Source organism: Bubalus bubalis, chromosome 6, assembly GCF_019923935.1.
Source record: "Bubalus bubalis isolate 160015118507 breed Murrah chromosome 6, NDDB_SH_1, whole genome shotgun sequence".
Classification (NCBI taxonomy): domain Eukaryota; kingdom Metazoa; phylum Chordata; class Mammalia; order Artiodactyla; family Bovidae; genus Bubalus; species Bubalus bubalis.
In genome coordinates, this window is record NC_059162.1 from 45557011 (window position 1) to 45583725 (window position 26715).

A 26715-nucleotide genomic window follows, 5' to 3' on the forward strand; every position below is an offset into this window, starting at 1 on the left:
GTAAGCTTTGTGGTCTGTATATGTGTGTGTGCACATGCATTTATATGTGTGTATGGAAGATGTTTGTTACATAGGAAAGAAAGAAAGTACAGAATTGAGGTGAATAGTTTAATTAGGAGAGTACCATGATATCAGGCTTCCCTGGTGGCTCAGTGGTAAAGAATCCTACAATGCAGGAGACACAAGTTGGAACCTGGGGTGGAGAAGATTCCCCTGGAAGCGGGCATGGCTACCTACTCCAGTATTCTTGCCAGGAAAATTTCATGGAAAGAGGAGCCTGGTGGGATGTGGTCCATGGGGTAGCAAAGAGTCGGACATGACTGAAGCGACTAAGCCTGAATGCACACACTATGATATCATGATCCAAGTGAACTGTAATAGGATCTGCAATAGTTTGTAGATGCAAGAAATACAAAAGGACAGGCCAGATGTGAGTAACATTGACTGGCATTGTGTGACTTTAAGGAACAAAAAATAGTAGTTGTAAATTGACCACATGTGAAGTTCAATTTACTAGAAAAGTGGTGGTATTATTGACAGAAGTCAAATGGAGTTAAAAATTGGGGGGTGGGGGGTGGGCGAAGAGAATGCATGGTTTTTTGATGTGAAGAAACTGAGATAATGATGGAACATGCAAGTGGGTTATTTGGCATCCACTGAAGTAGATGGCTGTAAATCAAGACAGAACTGAGGGTTTAGAATATAGGTAAGACTCAGCTGCAGAAAAGTAATCATTAGTAGAGGGGCATGCAGGAAAGGTCCAAGGACCCTTATTTGTGATCAACAGGGAAATGGAAGTCACAGAAGTAAAAGTAGTCAATACAAAGAGAGGTCTCAAAGCTCTGATGTCAGGGAAATCAAAGAGGATGTGTTTCTGGATAGACGAGCCAATCAACAGTACTGAACACGGCAGAAAACCCATAGAGAGTTGAGAAGCAAACTAAAACATAGCATAATAATAAAAAATGTTTTCAAAAGTTTCATATTCTTGATTTTAAATAGTTCAACTTCCCACTTGGCCATATCCTTGCCCCATTCCTATCCTTCTCAGTTGTTACCAGACCTGGCTTAGATCCAGTTGGTTGGACTCCAGGTGAGTCCTTTCCATGCCTGCTGTTGCTTCCGCCAGTTGAAGAAAAGCAAGTTCTTGCCAAGCAGAGCAGGAAATTTTATTTATTGATTAAAGAAAGAAGAAGGGAAAGCTCCATGCTCTAACCATCCTTTCTTCCTGCGGGAGGCAGGCGAGAAAATGTCAAGGGGTTACGGATGAGTACGTCATCAATTTGAGAAAGGGGTGGAAATTTCCAGAAATAACCAGAGCATGAGTAGTCCCTTGGGCCCTTTTGCGCACACTGTGTCTTGCCAAGTGCGGGTCCCCTCTTTGGGTGGAGATCTTAGCGTGATAATGAGGCAAAGGCAACGTTCTCACACTTTGGGTCTCATCTACGGAGGTGCTGCTGTCGTGGTCTGGCTGGAGCCAGTTCAGGGCGGTGTGTTGCCATTTTAGCCCTTTCTGGTTCAGGCTGGTTCTTCGGTTTAACCTTAGTTTATATTTAATAACTACAGCTGTGGTGGTTGGGAAAAAAGGTTAGTCTCTGCACAGGTATTAATAAAATCAGGAAATTAATAGGTCATTTCTGATATAAATCACTTGCTATCCCACATATGTTTTCTTTTAGCTGTTAACCATGTAAATGTAGGGCAACTAGTCAATCCTTGATTTATTATGCTATTGTGAACCTGAAAATCATGCTGCTTGCTCAATTTAGTTAATTAAAAAAAAAATCTAAGCTCAATTAACTAAAGTTCTCCTCCTTTCTTTCCCTTTAAATCTTGTTTTTGAGTTTTTCATTTGCTCATCAGTATGGCTTTATTTTTAGCATGTTGGTGGATACTTAGCCTCTCTTGAGCTAAAATGACCCTTGGTCTTGTAAACACAGACGTTTTAGGGGACAATGTGTCTTTCACTCAATAGTTAATATATTAAAGGTAAATTGTAATAGTTTTCGTATTTCTTCAAAAGAGTCTGAAAAGCTGATTTTACTTTGAGGCCAAAAAATTACTGTAAAGCAAGTTTTGAGATAAAGTTACTAATTTTACTTAACTCTAAAAAAAGTATAAATTCTAGAGTATGAATTTTCTTAATTATCAGTGAACTGATGAATATATTTTTGGTAATTTAATAATTCTCTTTAATTCTTTTCTTTTTTTTTTTTAAACTTTACATAATTGTATTAGTTTTGCCAAACATAATTTTATCTTTAGTTTCTGTGTATGCACTCATATATATATTTTTCAGCTCTTGCAAGCATCAGATATATTTTAACATGAGTTTTCATAGTTATTCCTTTTCCAAATAAATATGGGTTATTTGAATATATAAAGCACACATGCTTTGCAATAATATATTAAATGGAAAAATAGTTTATAAGGTAATGAAATTGTTTAATAAAATGGCTATAGTACAGGTTCTCATCTTTTTTAATATTTTTGATACCTCTCAATAAGGGTTTGCATGTGACACTTTTTTTTTCAATTCTTATAAAAATATATCAGTATGTAAGTTGGTACATATGCTATACAAATGGTTTAAGTAATAAAGATTCATAATTAATGGTTAATTTCTTTGTTAATATTTTTATTTTTTAAAATTTAAGCAGACCATGTAATATCCCTTTTATTTATTTTAAAGTTTCTTCTTGTCTTGATAAAATAGAAATATAGACTCAATATAGTACCATTTGCAATCTAAAGAGAAAAATATCTTTTAAATTAATGCCCTGGATTTACAGCATTTGCATAGTTCCACACACAATAGAATCCTTTCCATGGCTGTTATGGACTGAATGTTTGTCCCTCTTAAATTTTGTGTGGTGAAGGGCTGACTCTCAATGTGATAGTAATTGGAGATGAGGCCTTCTCAGAACTGTGAGAAAGAAATGTCTCTGACATTCCTTTATAGCAGCCCAAGTTGACTAATACAGAGTCTAAGTCAGAGTCAATCACCACCTTTGGCATGCTCTGTTCTGTGTTAAGAATTATGAGAGTAATATCAGATGTATAAGTTAGGGTTCCTGTGTTTGAATTCTTAATCTTTTCTGAAAAACATTAAAAGTCATGTTTCAATTAGGGAGCACTTAAGTACCTAGTATATGATGTGTGTTCTGTAAGTGAAGGAGAGTACACACTGGGCCTTGCAAATACAGAGAGCAGCTTCATGTAGAAGATCTTTGCTTGCTGAGTAGGAGAGTGCCATGATGAAGTTTTTTTAAGGTACATAAACTTTTATTTGTGTTACCTATGGGTTCAGTAGAAATAAATCAAATTTCCCATGCAATGTAACTAGTGTGTGAAGGGGTTCATTCATTTCTAGTTGATGATTTTTTTTTTTCATTTTTTATAAATTTGTAACTTTTAACTTGTCTTTCTTAGGCAGGAATTGTAATGTGAGTTAACCTAAACATGTTGGGATCAAAGGTCCGTAAGTTATATGTGTTATAAAATGATATGTACATTGCTATATACATGTACTGGATTTTAAAAATGTATATTTGAATTTCATGACCCTTCCACACTGCCATTTTAATTTGTGTAGAGCATATTGCATTTTCAGACAAAGTGCCTTTGAAATTGCAGGCTTAGGGCAAGAATAACTTCAGGAACCAATGACTTGGTTTCATCTGGGAAACATCTCTACTTACCATCTCTTTACAGTTACCTTTTCACCTGTTTTCTTCATCTTTTTCTATATTCCTGTACTTTGGGGCTTTATTCTATATTCCTGGAATTTAGGCTTCCCTGGTGGCTCAGATGGTAAAGAATCTGCCTGCAGTGTGGGAGACCTGGGTTTGATTCCTGGGTTGGGAAGATCTCCTGGAGAAGGGAAAGGCTACCCACTCCATATTCTTTCCTGGAGAATTCCATGGACAGAGGAGTCTGGCAGGCCCATGGGTTTGCAAAGAGTCGGAGGACTGAGCGACTTTCACTTTTGCTTGTTTTCTTCATCTTTTTCTATATTTATCCTTTAAAAAATGATTCCTATATATATATATATATATTCAAAATGAACAATACAAGAATATGAATACAGATTGGTTCAGTGGAGTCTAAAATCTAGATCCATCACATACTAATTGATATCATGTGTTAAGCAATTTCTGGATGCACAGTTCTAAGTTTTATATGTAATTTTATGTCATCCTCAAAATGATCTTATGGGGTAGGTACTATGACTAATCAACACTTTATAGTTGAAGAAGTAGAGGGATAGAGTGTTAACCAGTGAAAAGCAATAGAGCTAAAATCTAAGCCCATTTAACCTCTAACACTGTGCATATTGTTTAGTAAATACTTAGCACAATTAAAGTTGTAAAACTCAAGACTGTTAGAGACTCCATCCTTCATCAATTATGTATTAATCATAATGAGTTAGTCATTGTGCATAAAGGAGAAAATATTCTTTGAATAGAGTTAATCAAATGAAAAATGTGGAAGATAAATTATTTGGAAAGGTAGTACAATCTAAAGGAAAAGAAATCTGAGCCCGTACAAAGAATGAAAGTGCATTAAATATAGGAAAATCTGAGGGTTCTTGATTAGAACTGATTACCATGACTTTTCAAGGTTTTCAGACTTCAAGGTTATTTATTTATTTTTCTTTTTTTTATTTTTAAACTTTACAAAATTGTATTAGTTTTGCCAAATATCAAAATGAATCTGCCACAGGTATATATGTGTTCCCCATCCTGAACCCTCATCCCTCCTCCCTCCCCATACCATCCTTCTGGGTCGTCCCAGTGCACCAGCCCCAAGCATCCAGTATCGTGCATCGAACCTGGACTGGCAACTCGTTTCATACATGATATTTTACATGTTTCAATGCCATTCTCCCAAATCTTCCCACCCTCTCCCTCTCCCACAGAGTCCATAAGACTGTTCTATACATCAGTGTCTCTTTTGCTGTCTCGTACACAGGGTTATTGTTACCATCTTTCTAAATTCCATATATGCGTTAGTATACTGTATTGGTGTTTTTCTTTCTGGCTTACTTCACTCTGTATAATAGGCTCCAGTTTCATCCACCTCATTAGAACTGATTCAAATGTATTCTTTTTAATGGCTGAGTAATACTCCATTGTGTATATGTACCACAGCTTTCCTATCCATTCCTCTGCTGAGGGACATCTAGGTTGCTTCCATGTCCTGGCTATTATAAACAGTGCTGCGATGAACATTGGCGTACACGTGTCTCTTTCCCTTCTGGTTTCCTCAGTGTGTATGCCCAGCAGTGGGATTGCTGGGTCATAAGGCAGTTCTATTTCCAGGTTTTTAAGGAATCTCCACACTGTTCTCCATAGAGGCTGTACTAGTTTGCATTCCCACCAACAGTGTAAGAGGGTTCCCTTTTCTCCACACCCTCTCCAGCATTTATTACTTGTAGACTTTTGGATTGCAGCCATTCTGACTGGTGTGAAATGGTACCTCATAGTGGTTTTGATTTGCATTTCTCTGATAATGAGTGATGTTGAGCATCTTTTCATGTGTTTGTTAGCCATCTGTATGTCTTCTTTGGCGAAATGTCAAGGTTATTTATATTGATCTCTTAAATGTGGGTGTAAGATGCAAAATTGAGGCTGTGTTCTCTCTTGTACTCCCAAACCAGCTGAAGTTCTGAGCTTATCCAAGAACCAAAGTCACCTTTGTAAATTCTTAAGTTACTTACTTAAACTCTCCTTACACTATGATCAGTGATAGACTTGGAAGAGGGTGGGGTAATTGGCTGAGATTGGGGTTTATAAGAAGAGACTGTTAAGCAAATGAAAAGTTCAGTTCTCAACTGCTGAACATTTGTTAGATTGTTACCTGGATGAAGCAAGAGATACTTAGCAAAAGGATTAAGCAACAGTTATTTATTTTTCTGTTAACCAGGAGTATTTATTGAAGAAAAAAATGCTGCCACAATACATTTTATTTAAATTAACATAGTTATAGCAAATTATGAAAAAATGAAAGAAGTTTTAAATTTTATTTACTTATTATTTATTTTTAACCTGGAAAAGTAGGAGACATTTATAAAGAACTTAGGATACATCATCAGAGACAAAATTTAAGCATAATTTAAATAAGACAAAATTTAATGAATTAATAAGTTCAGCCTGTAAATTGAAAATGTTGGTATATGTGTATTATGTTGTGTATATGTATAATGGCTCAATTAAAATAAATAATGACCAGTACTGAAGAGGAAATATTTGCTTATAATTTAAAATGCAAAGGATAGAGGGAGCTTGCTGTGCTGTGCTGTGTTTAGTCTCTCAGCTGCGTCTGACTCTTTGTGACCCCATGGACTGTAGCCCACCAGGCTCCTCTGTCCATGGAGAATCTCCAGGCAAGAATACTGAAGTGAGTTACTGGCCCTCCTCCAGGGAATATTCCCAACCCAGGGCTCAAACCCAGGTCTCCCGCATTGCAGGCCTATTCTTGACCATCTGAGCCACCATGGAAGCCTAAGAATACTGGAGTGGATAATCTATCTCTTCTCTAGTGGATCTTCCTGATCCAGGAATCGAACCAAGATGTCCTTCATTGCAGGTGAATTCTTTACCAGCTGAGCTACCAGGGAAGCCTGGAGAGAGCTTAATGGTGCATTAGGTTTGAATAATTGATACTGAGATGTAAAGCAAAGCTATGCTTTTAGAAAGAGAATATATTGGCCAAATGACTTTCTGCAGTTGGAATTCAAGCTCTTAGCACTCAGTTCCAGTATTTGGGGGCTAAGACTTAGTGCTTTTATTTGTGAACTGAGGGCCTGTGATTGTAGTCAATAAGAGATCCTTTTTGTGTTCTTTGTGGTAGCAGTACAGAAGGCCACTTCTCAGATGTAGGATTCTAGTTTGTGTGTTGTGGCCTTCTATCTGCTTCCCAGAGAAGAATTGACAGACAGCACAGGGAAAACACATGCCTCTGATTTGATGTCATGTGCGAATCTGTCTCCTGATCATATTCTGTCATTTCTTAACCTAAATAAAATTAGTGCAGTGAAATTCTCTCAAATTCTGTTTTTTTTTTTTTTTTTTTTTTTTTTTTCCCTCTAGAATCACCAGTACATTTTTATTGGGTTACTGAAAATGATTGGGGAAGCCAAAGGCCAAATTCTTTGCATGGGAGAAAATCTTCCTTTATAAGTAATATGCCTTATTTCTGAAAGGGTTAATGTGTCTCTTAAACTGCTCAATTTATCCAGAGAGGGGACCCCGTGACCCTGTTAGGACCTGGCTTTGGTCATTTCTTAGGAAGAATGCAATTTAGAACTCTCCTGTATTATTCTGCCAGCTGCTTAGTTATTGATGATATTGACTTTTAGTTTCAAAAAGTCTTGCTTTGGAAAATTGTTTTTAACAGCTCTCAACCACTCATGTCTTGTATTTTTATTTTATATCACTTTTCATTTGGGATATTATTAAGTCAAATCCATGGTAACCATTCTCCACAATCCAATTTATTTTTACCCAAGATCCATTGAATTCAACTCACTGCCTTTTTGCAAAAGGTTAACCCAATATTTCATGTTGTGTTATACTTTCTACTTATGCTGTGCAAAAGAAAAGTTACTGTGATAAGCAGCCAATAAATTGCATTCAGAATGTTTATTCTTAAAAGTTACATTACTGTGCCAACATAGATAAACATAATCATTTATCACAATATGAATTGTGGAAGTAAAAACTAAATGAAATACAGCCATCTTTCTTGCATATTATCTAGTTCTTTTTTTTTTTTTTCCTTTAAATGTTGGCCACAATAACTACTTTAAAAAACATCATCTTCTTATTTATCAGCTTGAATTAATGTGTGAGATGACTAATGGTTCAAATAGGATAACTAAACAAACAAAATTGCTTCTGTTTCATGATAAAAAAATGTTTTCTTTTTTTTTGTATATAAATAGGATTACTTATGTTTTCTATTGTTGGCTCATATTACTAGGTTGCTTTGGAATTATTTAATCATGAGGAATATATTGTTTAAAACTCATAGATTTATTGTACATTTGTTGTCCAGAACACAGATATCTAAATTGATTGACTGAAGAAATATCATGTCTAACATATATAGCAATTACTAAAAGTAATCTTCATTTATGTTAGGCTAATAAAATAAGCCCCAATAATGTTTATTAGAACGAATGCAGTGTTCAGTGAAATTCACTGAATGTAGAATTTACTGTGTATTATTAATACTATTATTTAGTAACAGCTTTATTGAGATATAATTCACATACTGTACAGTTCACAAATATAGAGTGTAGAATTCAAAGACTTTTATTGTATTCATAGTTTGCTACTAAGACCACAATCAATTTTCATCTACCCAAAGAAATCATATACCCTTCAGCATTCATGCTGCATTTGCCCCTAATCCTCCAGCCCCTGGCAACAACATCTACTTTCTGTCTCTATAGACTTCTCTATTTTGGACATTTTATGTAAGTGGAATAATACAGGATGTGGTATTTTGTAACTGACTCCTCTCAGCACAATGTTTACTATGTGCATGTGTCTTGTTCATAAATTTCCCAAATTTCCTTCTGTTACTGATATCTGTATTCATTCCATTATGGTTGGATAGCTGCTTTGTATGATTTTAACCTTTTTAAATTTATTAAGGTTTGTTTTATGGCCTAGCATCTGGTTTGTCACAGAGAATGTTTTGTGGACACTTGAGGCATGAAATTAAAAGATACTTGCTCCTTGCAAAAAAAAGCTATAACCAACCTAGACAGCATATTAAAAAGCAGAGACATTACTTTGCCAATAAAGGTCCATCTAGTCAAAGCTATGGTTTTTCCAGTAGTCATGTATGGATGTGGGAGTTGGACTATAAAGAAAGCTGAGTGCTGAAGAATTGATGCTGTGCTGTTGGAGAAGACTTTTGAGAGTCCCTTGTACTGCAAGGACATCAAAGCAGTCAATCCTAAAGGAAATCAGTCCTGACTATTCATTGGAAGGACTGATGCTGAAGCTGAAGCTCCAATACTTTGGCCACCTGATGCAAAGAGCCAACTTGTTACAAAAGACCCTGATGCTGGGAAAGATTGAAGGCAGGAGAAAAAGGGGATGACAGAGGATGAGATGGTTGCATGGCATCACTGACTCCATGGACATGAGTTTGAATAAACTCCGGGAGATGGTGAAGGAGGACAGGGAAGCCTGGGGTGCTGCAGTCTAGAGTCATAAAGAGTCAGACGTGACTGAGCGACTCAACAACAACAAATTGTGTACCATATATCTTTAAGGCTGTGTTAATTTTTTGAAAAATATTTTTTGTCTTTGTCTTTTGGGACTGTATAATATCTCTTGAGTTCTCTTAAAGTTTGCTGATTCTTTCTTCTGCAAATTAAGACATACTATTGGGCCCTTCTAGTGAATTTTTTATTTCAGTTATTATAGCTTATTATCTCCAGAATTTAAAAAATAACTTTTATGTCTTTATGAGTATTCTCTGGTGAGATATTGTTACCATACCTTTCTTACAGTGGCTGCTTTGAAGTTTTTATTAAATGTTACACCTGAAACCTCTGAAAGGCAATATCTGTGACCTGCTTTTGTTCTTGCATGGACCATATAATCCTGTTTCTTTGAATGTCTTGTTATTTTGTTTTAATGGAAAATGGAACATTTCAGATAATATAGCAATTCTGGATACTAATTTCCCTCTACCCCATCCCAGAGTGGGGGGCTGGTTGTTGTTAGCCTTTTGTTTAGTGATTTGGTGGACTGCTTTAGATATATCTGTTTCCCTGATCTTTGATTGCACTCACATAGGGTGAGGCCATGGGCTTCAGAAACTGTGGTATGACAGTGCTTTTAAAAAGTGGAACTCTCTGTGCCTTCTCTTTGGATTTCTTTGTTAAATGGTCCACCTCTGTTGGTATCACACCCAGTTCTTAGTCTCTTTGATTACTAGTTGATTGCTCTGTTGTTTTTGGCAATGCCTTGGGACATATTAATAAATTACTTGACAGTGTCATTCAATTAAATTTGGGCCCCTTTGCAAGAGTAGTTTTTAGGTGAGTCCTTGAGATTTCTTGTGGCCATACAGGAGCCATTAGGTATTCTTTCTGGTAAACTGTCTGTCTTGTGATTTAGTTTATCACTGTCCTGAAGCTACCTCCTTCCTCTTAATTGTCTGGCATTGAAATCTTTATTGTTTTTGAGAGTACCCTTAGGCTTGAACTTCCCATGTATTAATTTAAATGAAGTCAGTTCTTCTGTTTGTGTGGCCTCTTTCTCTGGGGAAAAAACCTCTGCCACAGCTCCAGATCTAGGGGTAGTTACAGTGGCCTGCATTTCTGGGAGCCACACTTCTGCTTTATGAGCAGGGCCCTGGTATAGGCAGTAACCTCTGATCTCAGTTGCTTCTCCTGGTTTGCTAACTCTAAGCCATGGGCGAGCTGAGATAAAGGTGATCAGGATCCTGTTACAGGCCTGTTGCTCCTGAGATAGAGCCTTTCTTCTGTGAGTGGGTATGGGAGAAGCAAGGAGCTCCTGACTTCTCAGCTGCACTTTCTGGTCTTTAGTTGCTGCATAGCTGGTAGACTGGGGAGAGGGGAGTAGGTATGCTAATATCCTGCCTTTCTTTGGGAGATACCTCAGTGTCACCTATAGGGTGGGGGGAGGGTCAGCCCTCTGTTCTTGGCTGTATTCACCTGAGGTAGAATTTCTGCGTGCTGAACTGGGAGCCTGGAGGAGGGAGACAAGACTGCACTTCAAATGCCACAGACCTTTGCCATTCTTACCAAGTTTTAGTAGGTTTTTTTCAATAACAATTTTTTCATTTGCTCTTTGACTATAATAATTTCTGGAGACTTCAAAGGATTCTTATTTTTACTAATTTTTATCACTTATATTGTTCTATTAGGGAGTTGATCTGCAGAGGTCCTCATTCATTCATTCTGGAAGAGTCCCAGTGGTCATGTTTCAAAACAGACAGGCCTTTTAAATTAATTATTTCTTCAGTTATTCAGGTGCTGCTTTACACACGTGTTTAAAATGTTTTCTATTCTATTTTATACCTCAAAAAGTCACAATAAAATGTAGACTCCATCTTTGGTTAAATTCACATGTAAGCCCAACACTCAGAAGAACTGAATTCTGATTCAATCCCTTCCACATATTAATTGTGAGATCTTGAGCAGGTTACTTAATCACCCTGAATTTATTTCCACATCCAAAATTTTGAGATAACAGTAGCTATTTGTACATTAAATAATACATGTGAAAGCAGTTGGTAAAATTCTGAAAACTTAGTGGAGATTATTATTTCTAGTTTAAATCAAATCTGTAATGAAGTGCCTGCCTCTTTTCATTCTTATTTAAGAATACTATTTATAAAATTTATCTTAAGGTCAATTGTTATATTTTACATGTTTTTGAACTCCTTCATGTTATCATAAATAAATATTTGTGTAAAGTGAACTGGGATATCACCTAGTAAATGATTTCTTTAGATAAGTTTGTTGTGGAATTACAGTAGTATAAGGGGAAAACAACATTTTTAATATACATCTTTGGAGTATGTGTGTGGAATCTTAAAATTTGATTTTTTAAAATCCCAGCATATTTATGCTTATATTTTGTCTATGCTATCTTCAGAGTATCCTGGCTTTAAATCCTCGAACACAGTCTCATGCAACTCTGCGTTCCACTTCGGCCAAGAAATTAGACAAGAAACATTGGAAAAGAAATCCTGATAAGAACTGCTTTGTAAGTATGACTGATGCATGGTTTCATGCTGAAAATTATCTCATTCTATACTGTAAGACATGATTTTATATATAGAAATATAATCAAATATGTGTAAAATACAGCAGTAGTTTTTTCATATTTAAATATTTTATATTTGAATCTTCTAAAAAATGTGATTAATTTTGCTTCTTAAAAAATATTTTGAAATAGTTTAAAATCATATAAATTTAGTTAGTGCCAAATTTTATTTTTTGAAAATGAATAAAAACCTCTTAAAATAATTTTATAATAACACAATGATATAGAAGAGTTTCCAAATTTCAGATATAATTCAACTGAAGAAGGGTATACTAGTATACACAAACTGTTGTTAAATATTCTTTTGGAGAACATATAAACATTAAGTGTTCAATATGAACACCTGGTATTTCCAGATGAGGAGCAGGTGGAAAAATCTGTGATTACTGACTGCTAGAATATTATATAATTGGGTCCATGAAATCATTATAGGGCTGGGATTATTAGGCTATAAATGAGGATTAAGTAAGTACAACTTTGAAGGCAATATTTAATATGCCATTTTATGAGATATAAATATTTGTTAGGAAAACAACTTCCTTTTCACCTGATTTCCCAAAATTAATTTCTCTAAGGGCTTCTTTGGTGGCTCAGATGGTAAAAGAGTCCACCTGCAATGCAGGAGACCTGGGTTCAATCCCTGGGTTGAGAAGATCCTCTGGAGAAAGAAATGGCAACCCACTCCAGTATTCTTGCCTGCAGAATTCCATGGACAAATGAGCCTGGTGTGCTACAGTCCATGGGGTTGCAAAAAGTTGGAGAAAAATTAATTTCTCCAACATTAATTTTCTCCAAGTGATTAGTGAACCAATTAATAAGTATAAACTTATTTAAGATTAGCTCTTTTGATACTTTGTGTATATGTTCTTTTTAATACAATGATTTTAGTTTATTTTTATGTACTTCTTAACTACATATAAACTCTTTTAGGATAGGAATTGAGGGTATTTGTACATGTACATTTGTATTTATCTGATTTTTAATTCTTCTGTCACTGGCCAACAAGCAAAGTTTTTTGAATTAAAAAAGAGAGAAATACAGGGAAACAACATGATTTGCGATGATAACACAGCCACTTAACTAGAAGATTTGGATTTCTAATTCAGTTTTTCTTGCTCCACTTCTGTGAGCTTTGCGTTCTACTATGACATTTCTCGTAGAGGTCTCTGGAAGGACACTAGTGTGGTCCAAATTAGATCAAGGAATGAATCAACTATCAGTTGTGATCCTGAATAATGATATAAACAATTGAAGGACACTGAAAAAAGAATCATGTAATTTTCAAACTTAGAAATCCTTTAATGATTATCAAGTCACTCTCATTTTAAATGTGCGAGAACTATGATCCAGATAAATTAAACTCTCTAGGGTTTCCCCTTAATAGATTATTATAGAGATACCAAGGGAACATTTTATGCAAAGATGGACTCAATAAAGGACAGACATGTTAGGGACCTAATGGAAGCAGAAGATATTAAGAAGAGGTGGCAAGAATACACAGAAGAACAAAAAAGATCTTCATGACCCAGATAATCACGATGGTGTGATCACTCACCTAGAGCCAGACATCCTGGAATGTGAAGTCAAGTGGGCCTTAGTAAGCATCACTACAAACAAAGCTAGTGGAGGTGATGGAATTCCAGTTGAGCTATTTCAAATTCTGAAAGATGATACTGTGAAAGTGCTACACTCAATATGCCAGCAAATTTGGAAAACTCAGCAGTGGCCACAGGACTGAAAAAGGTCAGTTTTCATTCCAATCCCAAAGAAAGGCAATGCCAAAGAATGCTCAAACTACCACACAATTGCACTCATCTCTCACGCTAGTAAAGTGATGCTCAAAATTCTCCAAGCCAGGCTTCAGCAATATGTGAATCGTGAACTTCCAGATGTTCAAGCTGGTTTTAGAAAAGGCAGAGGAACCAGAGATCAAATTGCCAACATCCGCAGGATCATCAAAAAAGCAAGAGAGTTCCAGAAAAACATCTATTTCTGCTTTATTGACTATGCCAAAGCCTTTGACTGTGTAGGTCACAAGAAACTGTGGAAAATTCTGAAAGAGATGGGAATACCAGACCACCTGACCTGCCTCCTGAAAAATCTGTATGCAGGTCAGGAAGCAACAGTTAGAACTGGATATGGAACAACAGACTGGTTCCAAATAGGAAAAGGAGTACGTCAAGGCTGTATATTGTCACCCTGCTTATTTAACTTCTATGCAGAGTACATCATGAGAAACGCTGGGCTGGAGGAAGCACAAGCTGGAATCAAGATTGCTGGGGGAAATATCAATAACCTCAGAACTGCAGATGACACCACCCCTATGGCAGAAAGTGAAGAAGAACAAAAGAGCCTCTTGATGAAAGAGGAGAGTGAAAAAGTTGGCTTAAAGCTCAACATTCGGAAAACGAAGATCATGGCATCTGGTCCCATCACTTCATGGGAAATAGATGGGGAAACATTGGAAACAGTGGCTGACTTTATTTTTCTGGGCTCCAAAAGCACTGCAGATGGTGATTGCAGCCATGAAATTAAAAGACACTTACTCCTTGGAAGGAAAGTTATGACCAACCTAGATAGCATATTGAAAAGCAGAGACTCTACTTTGCCAACATAGTTGTCAAGGCTATGGTTTTTCCTGTGGTCATGTATGGATGTGAGAGTTGAACTATAAAGAAAGCTGAGCACGAAAAAATTGATGCTTTTGAACTGTGATATTGGAGAAGAGTCTTGAGAGTCCCTTGGCCTGCAAGGGGATACAACCAGTCCATCCTAAAGGAGATCAGTCCTGAGTGTTCATTGGAAGGACTGATGTTGAAGCTGAAACTCCAATACTTTGGCCACCTCATGCAGAGATCTTACTCATTTGAAAAGACCCTGTTTCTGGGAAAGATTGAGGGCAGGAGGAGAAGGGGATGATAGAGGGTGAGATGGTTAGATGGCATCATCGCCTCAGTGGACATAAGTTTGGGTGGACTCTGGGAGTTTGTGATGGACAGGGAGACTTTCCATACTGCGGTTCATAGGGTTGCAAATACAAAGAGTAGGACATGACAGCGACTGAACTGAACTGAAACTGTTTATTTAGAAGGGGAGACATTCACCATTATTATTGTTGTTGTTTTTATTATTCTTATTTTATGAAAAATTAGTATTTTCATTCTATAATGTTAGCTTATAAAATGTCTTATATTTTCATATTTTTTGGTAATTGACAAGAATACAATAAAATAGGTCTTCTGCATTAAATACATATTGGCACAGATTTCTAGGAAAGCAGTTTAACAGTGTCATTGTCAGTATCTTTGACTATATTTATTAATACGTGCTGTTATAAAAAAGTACCTCAGACTGGGTGGCCTGAAGAAGTTTATTTTCTCCGTGTTCTGGGTGCTAGGAATCTGAGATCAAGGTGTCAGTATGGTTGATTTCTTCTGAGGCATCTCTCTTGATGATAGGTGGCTGCCTTTTCACTCTCTTTTCATGGTCTTCCCCCTGTATGTGTCCAGATATCCTCTTATAATGACACCAATATATCAGATAAGAGCCATTCTGATGACCTCATTTTAATTTATTTACCTCTTTTAAGACTGACTCCAAATACACTTACATTCTGAGATACTGGGGTTTAAGCCTTCGATAAATGAATTTGAGGGGATTCAATCCATAAGAATACCTTTAAATTATCAGACACTTAAATCTAGTAATTCATCTTCTAGTAAACTATCATAAGGAGCAAGTAAGGAATGTAGGTAAATAATTAAATAGAAAGAAGATTATCCTAATACTGTTTATTTGTAGAGAAAAATATGGGTGGGAAAATGTGGGTTATAGCTAAGTACTTAGGGCAGATCTATTCCGTAGTAAACTGTGCAGCCATTAAATTACTATTTTTAAATAAAATTACTTTTGAAGTAATTAATAATCTGAAAAAGACATAATTTATATTATTAATTTATGGACAAGGTACAGAACAACACAATATTTCAGAATGGTTGTTATAGTTTTACAGAACCACACTTATACACATATTCATACAAAAAAAATGAAATGTTAATATTAATTGTATTTGTTTTCTTAGCACTTTTGTATATTTTAGATTTGCTATAATAGCAAGTGTTAGAGGAAAAATGAAAGTTTTAAAGATATGTTAGTATTATCTCAATTATAAGATCAGATTTATTGCTGTGGATATATACTTGAAAACCCTATGTATTAACTGTATATACTGTATTAACAAAGAACAGTGAAATATGTTTCCAAAGAGGGAATATGGAACTAGAGTTGAAAGTTATCCTCAGTGTTGTTAAAGACTGCTGTTCTCCTTTTCATTACTATTCTCTTTGTTTTCCATGAAGAATTGAATAAAAGTATTACCACACGATATGATTTATTTTTTAATTTATAAATTTTCATACTTGAGTTTTATAATTACACATCTAAATTAAAAAATATGCATAAAACAAATATGAGAAGATTCTCTAAGGTGTAGAGAAGGCTAATTAGGAATATGGAACCTGAAACAAGAAAGAGTGATGAATTCCCTGGGTTTTCTTTTTTTCTGCATATATCTTGGAGCCTCGGAGCCAAAGAAGTTAGAAAACCAGAAATGTTAGCTGATACAGACACACACACATACACACCTCAACAAAAGTCTGCTCTTTCTAGCCAAAATACGAAGAAATGAACAGTTTCTTTTCTGTTCATAACAAGACGAAAGACTTTTAGATAGTAACTGCTATACTCTAGCTGAACAGCAACAACAAAAAAAATGTGACCTCATCCCAGTGTATTCATAAACGCTGAGCTGGGAGCCTGGACTTCAGTCCTGTGATGAGATGATGAGATGCTCCAACCCCTCTGCTTGGTGAAAGAGGAGGGAGTCAGGACTTTCGAGGAGGGAGTCAGGACTTTCATGCTCACTAGCCACCTGGTAACCAAGGCAGCCCGCATCCCAGACCACTGAATTTCTACCCTTATCAAGAAGAGAAGAAACAGGATGAGGCTGAAAAATACCCCAAAGGGATATAACAGGTGAAAACTCCCTAAATTTAGCAAGAGACACAAACCTACAGATTCAAAAACCTCTGTGAAACATGAGGGAATCCATATTAAGACATATCATAATTAAATTTCTGAGAACTAAATACAAAAACAGTATCTTGAAAGAAGCCAGCCTGTTTCCCTTAAGGCGAGGGCAGCTCCTATGGGCAGTCGTGCTCCAGATCCTTGCCCTGTGGCTCTAAGACTAGACACTATCACTGGCCTGTCCTTGATCAGTGTTTCCTTTTCTACCCTGCTTCATCCCTCCTGTATTGTTATTTCCTGAAGAGCACTCACTCCATAAATCACATGTTTCAAATTCTGCTTTTAGGGAAAAGTGAAAAGTGAAAGTTGCTCAGTCGTGTCAGACTCTTTGAGACCCCATGGACTATACAGCCCATGGAATTCTCCAGGCCAGAATACTGGAGTGGGTACCTTTCCCTTCTCCAGGGGATCTTCCCAACCCAGGGTCCAAACCCAGGTCTCCCACATTGCAGGCGGACTCTTTACCAGCTGAGCCACCAGGGAAGCCCAAGAATACTGGAGTAGGTAGCCTATCCCTTCTCCAAGGGATCTTCCCCACCCAGGAATCAAACCGGGGTCTCCTGCATCGCAGGCAGATTCTTTACCAACTGAGCTACAAGGGAAGCCTTTGCTAACTGAAGAACCAAACCTTGCTGTTAAGTAGCAGCAGCACTTAACATAGGCAGTCACTTTCTCCTTCCTGCACTTTTTTTTTTTACTTCCCTTCCAGGACCTCAAACTCCTTTTTTCTTCTTTCCTCATTGGTGTCTTCTTCTCAGCTTCTTTGTTGGCTCTTCCTCATCTTCTCACCCCTAAATATTAGAGCACCCAGGGTTCAGATCATTCTGTCTTTCTTTAAAGACTCAGTAAGTTGTTGATCACATTCTCTCTCCTCATTTTAAATACCATTTATAGACTGATGGTTCCTGCATTTATATCTCTTGCCTGGACTACTTTCTTTAATTCTAGACTTCTGTAACCAAGTGCCTAATGAATGTGTGTGTGCGCTTAGTTGCTCAGTCATGTCTGACTCTTTGCTGCAACCCCATGGACTGCAGCCTATAGACTCCTCTGTCCATGGGATTTCCCAGGCAAGAATACTGGAATGGGTTGTCATTTCCTTCTCCAGGGGATCTTACCAGCCCCTGGGTCTAGTGAAAACCTTCACTTAAATCCCTAACAGGCATTTCAGTGTTCACATGTTGAAAATCCAAATTACGATCTTACATTCAAGATCTATTGTTCCTGGAGTCATCTCTATCCACCACTTTCTGAGAGCAAAATATTGAGTCCTAAATTTTATTTGTCTCACCTCCCATACTTAATTAGAAGATCCGTTTGGATATACCTTCAGTTATATTAATAGCTAGAATCTGATTATTTCTCATCACTTCCACTACTTCCTGCCTTTCTAAACCATCATCATTATTTTTCATCTGAATTATTTTAGTTGGTTTGTAATGGTTGCCATGCTTATGCCCTTTCCTGGTAGAGTATCTTTATAATAATACACCTGAGAAATCCTTTTAATATTCCTGTACTCAGAAACTTTCAGTGATTTTTCCAGCTTACTTGGGAGTTTGTAGAGTTTACTTTGTACACCTCGGCAAGGCTTTCTCCGGCCACTCTGTTTAAAACTCTAGCCTGCCACCATACTAAGCTCTCCTTAGACTTTGCTTAATTTTTTTTCATGGTACCCATCACTGATATACTGTTTTCTTATTCACTGATTTGTTTATTGTCAGTTTTTTCCCACTAGCATATGAAATCCAGGTGGGCATGGATTGCTATGTTTTTGCTCATTATATATTTTGTTTCATAAGCTGTGTCCCCAGCATGATTAACCCTTGGTGCTCACTAAAGATGTGTTGAAAGAATTCAACCCTTCTTTTACATAGTCTTCACATGCCGGATGTAAGGATCACATATTTTTTTGGTATACGGTTTCCAGACTACTGCTGCATATTGTGTTTGATTTTAATCATGATCTAAATGAACAACCCAGATTTGTTTCTTCATTTTACTGACTATGCTGAAAATATTAAATTATTTACTTAAACTCATTAAAATTATTTCGTTTCGTAACCATATTTGGAATTCTGGTCATCTGAATCTTGTGTGCCTTTTCCAGTGCATTACCTCCTTAGAAAACACGAATAAGATTATTAAAAAATAGATACTTCAAAGTTAAGGAAAATGCAGATTGTAATGCTTGTCGCCATCACATTGAAGGAGTCTTATAGCATTTATGAAGGCAGCTAAAGAGGTCATTTTGAGCCAACTCCCTGACTATCGAATGTAAAAGCTTGACATGTTTGTGTTTATTTTGTTTTATTTTCTAATAATTTTGCATTAACTTTACAATTTTCTATTTTGATTTGACTCAGATAATCACTGCCTTATCATTCTTAGCAAATCTACATGGGGGTCATGGTTTGGGTTTATTTGAGTAGAGTTCTCTCTCTTTCTTTCTTTCCACTTTGGCCCTTGAAACAACCATATGTGAGGCACTGTAGTAATGTCACTCAAAGGTAAATAAAATATGCAAAACAATTAGTCTAAAATTGTTTATTAAATTAAATCACATTTAGTTTTAATAAACAAATATTTGTTTGTAGGCTTTACAGAAATTCTGAAATTTTTTACCCAGGAATTTCTTTCCTTGCCAAGTTAATACGATTCTAGTGATAATTAGAAATTCTGAATTCAGTAGGGGATTTAAACTGGCAAATGTGTTTTTACTGGTTAATGAAGCACAAAGCAGTTATTTCCAGTATCTGTTAAGCAGGTGTTCCATAACTGCTGTTTATTTTTGCCTTTTTTTTTAAAGTGTTGAACTGTCCTAATTACATAAATATTTTGTACTCCTTTTCCATTAGCAATTTTTAAAGGCCAGAAAATGTTACAAACCAGAAAATTTATCCTGGATGAAAATAAAAAGGAAAGGCAATTAAAGACAATCAATTATTTGACATGATTTTGGAAATTTTAGCTAATTTATTTTAAATTTGTGGCATGTAGTAGGTGCTCAAATTGAAATAATAAAAATAAGAATAAACTGTAATATATATTAAGAATTTACTGAGTAGTTATATTTCAAAGTGCTTTTTGTGAAGTAACCCATTTAAGCCTCAGAACCACCCATACTATATTTTATCTTCATTCATAGATGAAGGAAGCTTAAGAAACCTGTCTAAGAGTCCACAACTAAGAGGCTGAACTTATGCAGTATGGTACCAGAGCTCTTTAAGCAGACTTTTAAAAATAATTAGATAAAAATAAATCATTACCCTTTTTCCTTCTAGGAAGTAACTTAAGTAACATATAAGTTTTGATAACCACTTTTTTTTTCCCCTTCACAGTCTTAGTCACTGCTTTGTTTCTTCATTTATTGCCTGTTTACAGTGGGCCAGGCATGGTACCACTTAGAACTCTGGAATGAAGATGAACATGATACAGGCTCTTCCAAGAAGGTTTCATGTTTTTTTGGAAGAAGATAGAAATATTAATATGTAGTACTCTTTCAAAGGATGAACCATGAAGGAACTTTAATTATCAGTGTGAGTTGGTCAGATTTGCCTTGAGATGTATCAGTCTATAACTTTCAGTGTGGAAGTTGGGTTCAATGCGGAAGGGGTGAAGCAAGGTCTCTGAGACTAATGTGGAAGGCTGGAAGACAAAATCATGAAGACCAGGGACAGTGGGTATGTAGGAGAGAGGACAAGCTTGAATATAGTTAGGAGGTGTCCCAGTCAGTTTTGGGCTACTATAACAGAAATATCACAGACTAGGTGGCTTAAACAATAAACATTTATTTCTCATACTTCTGGAGGCTGGGAAGTTTAAGGTCAAGGCACTAGAAGATTTAACATCTGCTGAGGTCCTGCTTCCTCATTCATAGATGGATTTTGCTGTGTATTCTCATGGCAGAAGGGATGACAGAGCTCTCTGAAGCCTCTTTTGTAAAGGCACTAATCCCCTCTATGAGGGTTCCACCCTCATGACCTAAACACCTCCCAAAGGCTGCACCTTCTAACACCATCACACTGAGGTTTAGGTTTTCAGTATGCAAATTTTGAGGGGACACAAATATTTGGTCCATAACAGGACATAAGTATGATTTGGGAGTTGACTTTATGTGTGCATTTTGTTGTGTATAGGATAAATTGAGAGAAATCTTGAATTCGGTTTGAGATCTTTTGAGTTTCTTGTACCTGTGGGACATCCTGTTTAGTTTAAAGCTTGTAGCTAAGTAAAGGGGTCAGGAATGCAGATGAAGAGTTTTCAATAATCAGAATACAAGTGGGTAATTAAAAGCCTGTGGGTAGAGTTACCCACAAAGAGTATATAGAATGGAAAGAGTGTGGAGGTTAGACTTTGGGGGCTTCTCTCAGGAATTAGGGAGAGGCGAGTTAGGCATTGGCCTCAGGTAAAAAATGTAAAAGAGGCACCAAAAGACTCAGTAATCAAGGTAAATAATACAAACATATAAATCATACAAAAGATATAAATGATGCAAGGATATATAAAACACATATATGGAAGCACATGCATGCATGCTAAGTTGCTTCAGTCATGTGCAACTCTTTGCGACCCTATGGATTATAGCCTGCCAGTATTCTCTCTCCATGGGCCTCTCCAGGTAAGAATACTGAAGTGGTTTGCCATGCCCTCCTCCAGAGGATCTTCCAGACCCAGGGATCAAACCCACGTTTCTTACATTTCCTGCATTGGCAGGCAGCTTCTTTACTGCTAGTGCCACCTGAGAAGCCATATGGGAGCACATTTCTTTCCTTTTGCCTCAGTCTCCAGAGTGGCTCAGCTTGGCACTGATAACCAGACAAGGGCAGGCAGATGAGAATTTAGCCAAGAAGCACTATAATGGGTGAGGTGAGGAATACCGAGCATGGTGAGAGAGTTCTTACAGGAAGCAGGGGTCAATGTGCTTTTCCTGTAATCCCTGATTAGTCCATGTCATTATTTTTTTTGTTCTTTGGAAATTATCCTTCTAGTTTCTTATCTGCTGAGTCCATTTTTCCATCTCAATTTTATGTGACTATTAAGAGATGAAATCCAAGTAGTTAATAAAGTTATTTGTCAGCTAATCTCTTTCAGAAAGTGAAGGTGGAAGCTTGAATCCCCAGCTCTGTTAAATGACATGGGGTGCAGGTCCCAATATTGTTATTATTGTTTTTATTTACTCACTGAGTCATGCCCTACTCTTTTGTGACCCCATGGACTGTATCGCCTGCCAGGTTCCTCTGTCCATGGGATTCTCCAGGCAAGAATACTGGAACGGGTTGCCATTTCCTCCTGAAGGGAATCTTCCTGACCCAGGGATTGAATTTGTGTCTCCTGCACTGGCAGGTGGATTCTTTACCACTGAGTCACCTGAGAAGCTCTTGGTCCCTATATTGGTACATATCAAATTCACAATACGAATTTTTATTTTTAATCTCCAAAATTTAATGAGCTCATGATTCATAGTGAGAAAGCAATCTGATTCTGCCCTGGCCTCTTCTTAAACCATAGTTTGAAACAACTTCTCAAGCTTGAGCTTGCTTTTCTGATTGCTGACAATAGCTTTCTTCCCCAAATAGACTCAGTGCCTGACGGAGTTTCTGGAATAAAGAAGTAACTGAAACCAAGATTCTTTGAGACTTAATGCCTTCTTCAGTAGGTGAAAAATACATTGTTTATGTGGAGAGTACAAATATCAGACTAGAAACTCAGGCATGCAAGAAATAAAACCTCCTTTATTTTTCTGTAACTAAACTTAATTTTTGTTTTGAGCTTCTCTCAGAGTGAAAGTTTAGTCACTGTCACTCTTAGAATTCTTTTTTCTGTCTTCATAGCCCTCCCCACTTCCGCCATTTCTCTGAGCTAATACCTGAGTTTCTGAGTATTTGGTGGCAAGTGTGGTGGGTGATCTGGGGCCAGCTGATGCTTCATAACATCTTTCTGCTAATAACGATCATGGGGAATGTGGAATCATCCTTTACTCCCATTTATCAAGTCCCTTCCTGTCTGTTACCTCTCTTCTACTTTGAAGTCACTCTTGAACACATGACAGTCATTCTTAAGTTCTTCTCAACATTGGGGCTTGGAGAACTTCACGGTTCAGTTGCCTCTTCCCAGGGCTTCATCTAGTGAGTAACAGGTTCTCAACAGGTTCTCAACAGTTTCTCAAGCTCGTGATTTTTATGTACCTTGCTAGAGTTTGTCATTCCCCATGTCCAGCCTGAGGAACTGATCTTCTTTCTCTGGATCTAACAATATTTCTGGACTTGTCTCTTTCCTTTTGATCCTCATTTTGTTTCTCCATTCTTAAAATACTTACATAGCTTAGATGCAAAGGTAGGAGTGGAGGATAAAGTTTGCTTTTAACTCATCACACATATCCTCCTAAACCCACACTGTCAATCACCCAAGTTCTTCCAGTTTCCTTGAAAACTTGACTTCTGAAATTTGAAGTCTCATAGTAAATCTCTTTGTGCCAGTCCTTTTGCACTGGCCTTCTTCCCTTTAAGAAATGACAATCAGTGGCCTAGTTGCCTAACATGTATCAACTTTAGAAGGAAGGAGACAAAGTTACATTAAAACATCCCTTATCCCACAGAGTCTGATTTTGAATTTAGATTTAACAGAATTGATGATTATCTCCCATCCTTCATCCAGCAGAGTCTCAAATGAGATCTGTTGGTGTGGGAAGATAGGGTAGGGTAAGTTCCTACTCTGGGTCAGAAAGACTATGAAATAAGGGTTCTTAGCCTGATCCTTACTGTGGGTCAGTCTAACTAAGACTAAGAGACTAAGAAAGAGGCCAGGGAAAGCCTTTCAGAACCCTGTGTTGGGAAGCTGAGACGGTACTTGCAGGACTGTGAGAGTGAGTGTCTCCTTAAATTTTGTGACATAGACACCTCACTTACATCACCATAGTACTGGCCCTGAAAAGAGCTGCCAACCAAAGGGCTTCCACAGTCCTAGAGGTACCAGCCAGCCTGGGACACAGGAATGTCCTCATGAGTGTTTAAACTTGGATAGCAACTGCCAACCTGCAGCAGGGACTCAGATGGATTTGGATGGCACAAGTGGACCCAGAACTCCTGGCTGGCTCACTGAGGGGCTTCCCTGGTCATTACATTCATTTCCCAGTAATGCTACTGTATATAGTATGCGTTTTGGTGTTTTTTTTTTTTTTTTTTGAAATTATTAATCTGGTATGGTTTTACCATACCAGATTAATAATATAAATATATTTTAAGAACTTTTCTCCTGATGAATTACTGTGTTGAGAACATTGTAATGAATTAGAAAAATAGATTTGTTTTTAAATGATGTATTTTAACTGATCTTTATTGGACAGTCTCTTGCATACTTCTAACAAAGATTAGAAATTATTACTGTATAAGTTTAGTACTTGATTTTATGTTTGTGTTAGGATAGTTATTAACTAGAAAAAACTATGTGATCATTTAAAGAAAATACAAGTTTAAAAGTTCAGCAGAGGCAAAAATTTGCAGTTAAAATATATGGTGAAATATGACTACCTAAAAATTCTGTCAGGATATACATATATACAGGATATGAAAATTGTCAGGATGTACAACTTTAAGAACAACAGGGATTCTGGGCCCAAACTCTTGCTGCATGGTCATTTGGACATATTTAGACCTTGTTATTTTGAAATTGGGATGAAGTCTTCTGCTATATGAATTCTGACACATAACCAATATTTATTATAGAAGCATACTGCTTATGGGAAAGGCATTTTGGTAAAAGTCTAGTTAAGAATTTCAAAAGGAAAATTTTGGGAAATCTCAATTTCTTTAAGAATACAAAATATAACCTGAATTTGTAATTAAAATAGGAAAGCATTGGTTGGTTTCTGTTGTCTACATATGAAATATGATTTCCAAAGAACATGCCCTGAACATTTTTGGGCATTAATCCAATGACTGGAAATATTTCTATGGCAGTGAACTCTCTTACATAATATATTGCATCATGCTTTCCCATATTTATAAAACACTGTTACAGATAAATTATTTTACTAAATATTTATAGTATATGTGCTTGAAATCTGAGTTGTACAGTTTAATTAATTACCATATATTAATGGAAGGCCTAATATGTGTCCACCAATATGAAAAGTGGGGAAAGGGACAGGTGCTTTTCTTGCCCTGACAGCTTACAGTCATTGGAACAAGCATTAAACTCATTCAAGACCAAGTGTTATGCATATAGCCAAGCAGGGGCATTATAGCTGAAGTAGGTAACCTAGTTTCAGGATTTAGAGTTGAACTTCCTTGAGGAAACAGAATTTAAGTTGAAAATATAGATGAAGGAAGGAAAGAAGATGAAGAAGGATCCCACCAGAGTACAGACTATATATTGCAAACACCTAAGATGGGGAAGGATGTTGAACTAAAGGTACTTTAGCAATTTTAGTGCTGCATGCCTGAAGTGTAGAATATGGGTGGAAGTACCCAGTGATGAAATAGAAGAGGTCAGAGAGGAGTAGTACAAGTAACAATAACAGTGACAATAGTAATAATTACATTTATTGAAAAGTTCTATTTTTTGATGCTTTCATTAAGAGACATGCATGCCATCTCATTAAGAAAGCACACTGAGCTACCTGCTATAATTTAGAATTTTGCAATATATTAAGGTCTGTCTTTGAAAGTATGTATTTTCTCGGTGCTTTATTCCACTCATAGAATGGTATTATCAGAAATTTATTCTCCAGGCAAAATATGTAATAAAATGTTAATTGACTAAAAAGAAGAAAAGTGTTAACTCTTGATTTCCTGAGGCTGTTACAAGAAAGCTTTGCTTTAGTTATTTATTTCAGACTGATCACAACTTTTTCCACATCCATGTGACATACAAATTAAACTCATTTGTAATTGTCAGCCATCAGCCCTGTTGCTTTTATTTTATTCTTCTTTAGTCTGAAATTTTATAATGGTTAAGTGGTGGTTCTTTTTTTTTTTTTTTAAACTGACTTTACTGTTGATTAGAATGCAGTGTACTTGTCTAGTCAGGGTTTAAATTCAACTGGCAAAAACTTTCCTCTAAGTCAGGTGGGTTTCAGCTAGCTTTATTAGCAAAAGAAAGAAATCTTTCTGTTTAAAGCTAGCTTTCTTTTCTTTGAGGTTGGGTTTTTATGAAAGAAGACTGAAACCTGAAGGGATGACATATCAGCAGAAAGGCTGGTATAAGAATGAGTTACAAAGATAAACTGATTGGGTTCAGTTATTGGTTCTGTAATTTACTAACTGTGTGACCTTGAGTAAATTCCTTTATCTCTTTCTACCTCCATTTCCTCTTTTGTAAATTAAGGATAATAATAGCATCTACTTGATATAGTTGTTGTTAGGATTAAATGAATCAATTTGCATACTATTCTTAAAACAGTTCCTGGCGCAAATGTATATAATCCTCTGTAACTGTCATCGTTTTGCATTGATGGATTGATGCTCCCAGGTCTGTTTCTGTTACTACATATGTAGGTCCATAATGACAGTGGGTACAGAACAGAGTAACTAAATATGGAAAGAATGTGGAAAGAGACAGGAAGATATTAAGGACGGTAATGGAAAACAGAACAGACATTTCCTGCATTGCTCAGAAATTTCTTAGCAGAAAATTTTATGTGTGTGGTCTCTGCGTGTGTATGTATGTGTGTGAGAGAGAGAGAGAGAGAGAGAGAGAGAGAGAAACAAACAGGGAAACAGAGATACCAGATTTTTGAGCTCTGCCTAATATATGCATGGAGTTGGAATGAATTATCTTCCTGAGAATTTTTTTTTGCTAT

The 26715-nt window shown here is 36.6% G+C and overlaps 1 protein-coding gene across 1 annotated transcript in view; it reads left to right on the plus strand.

Annotated features, from left to right (window-relative positions):
* The window catches only part of DPYD (dihydropyrimidine dehydrogenase), a 945375-nt gene that overhangs the window by 27785 nt on the left and 890875 nt on the right, over positions 1–26715 (plus strand). The window contains exon 2 of the mRNA XM_025289449.3: positions 11655–11765. Coding sequence (XP_025145234.1) covers positions 11655–11765 — 111 coding nt within the window. The remainder of the gene's footprint in view (positions 1–11654; positions 11766–26715) is intronic.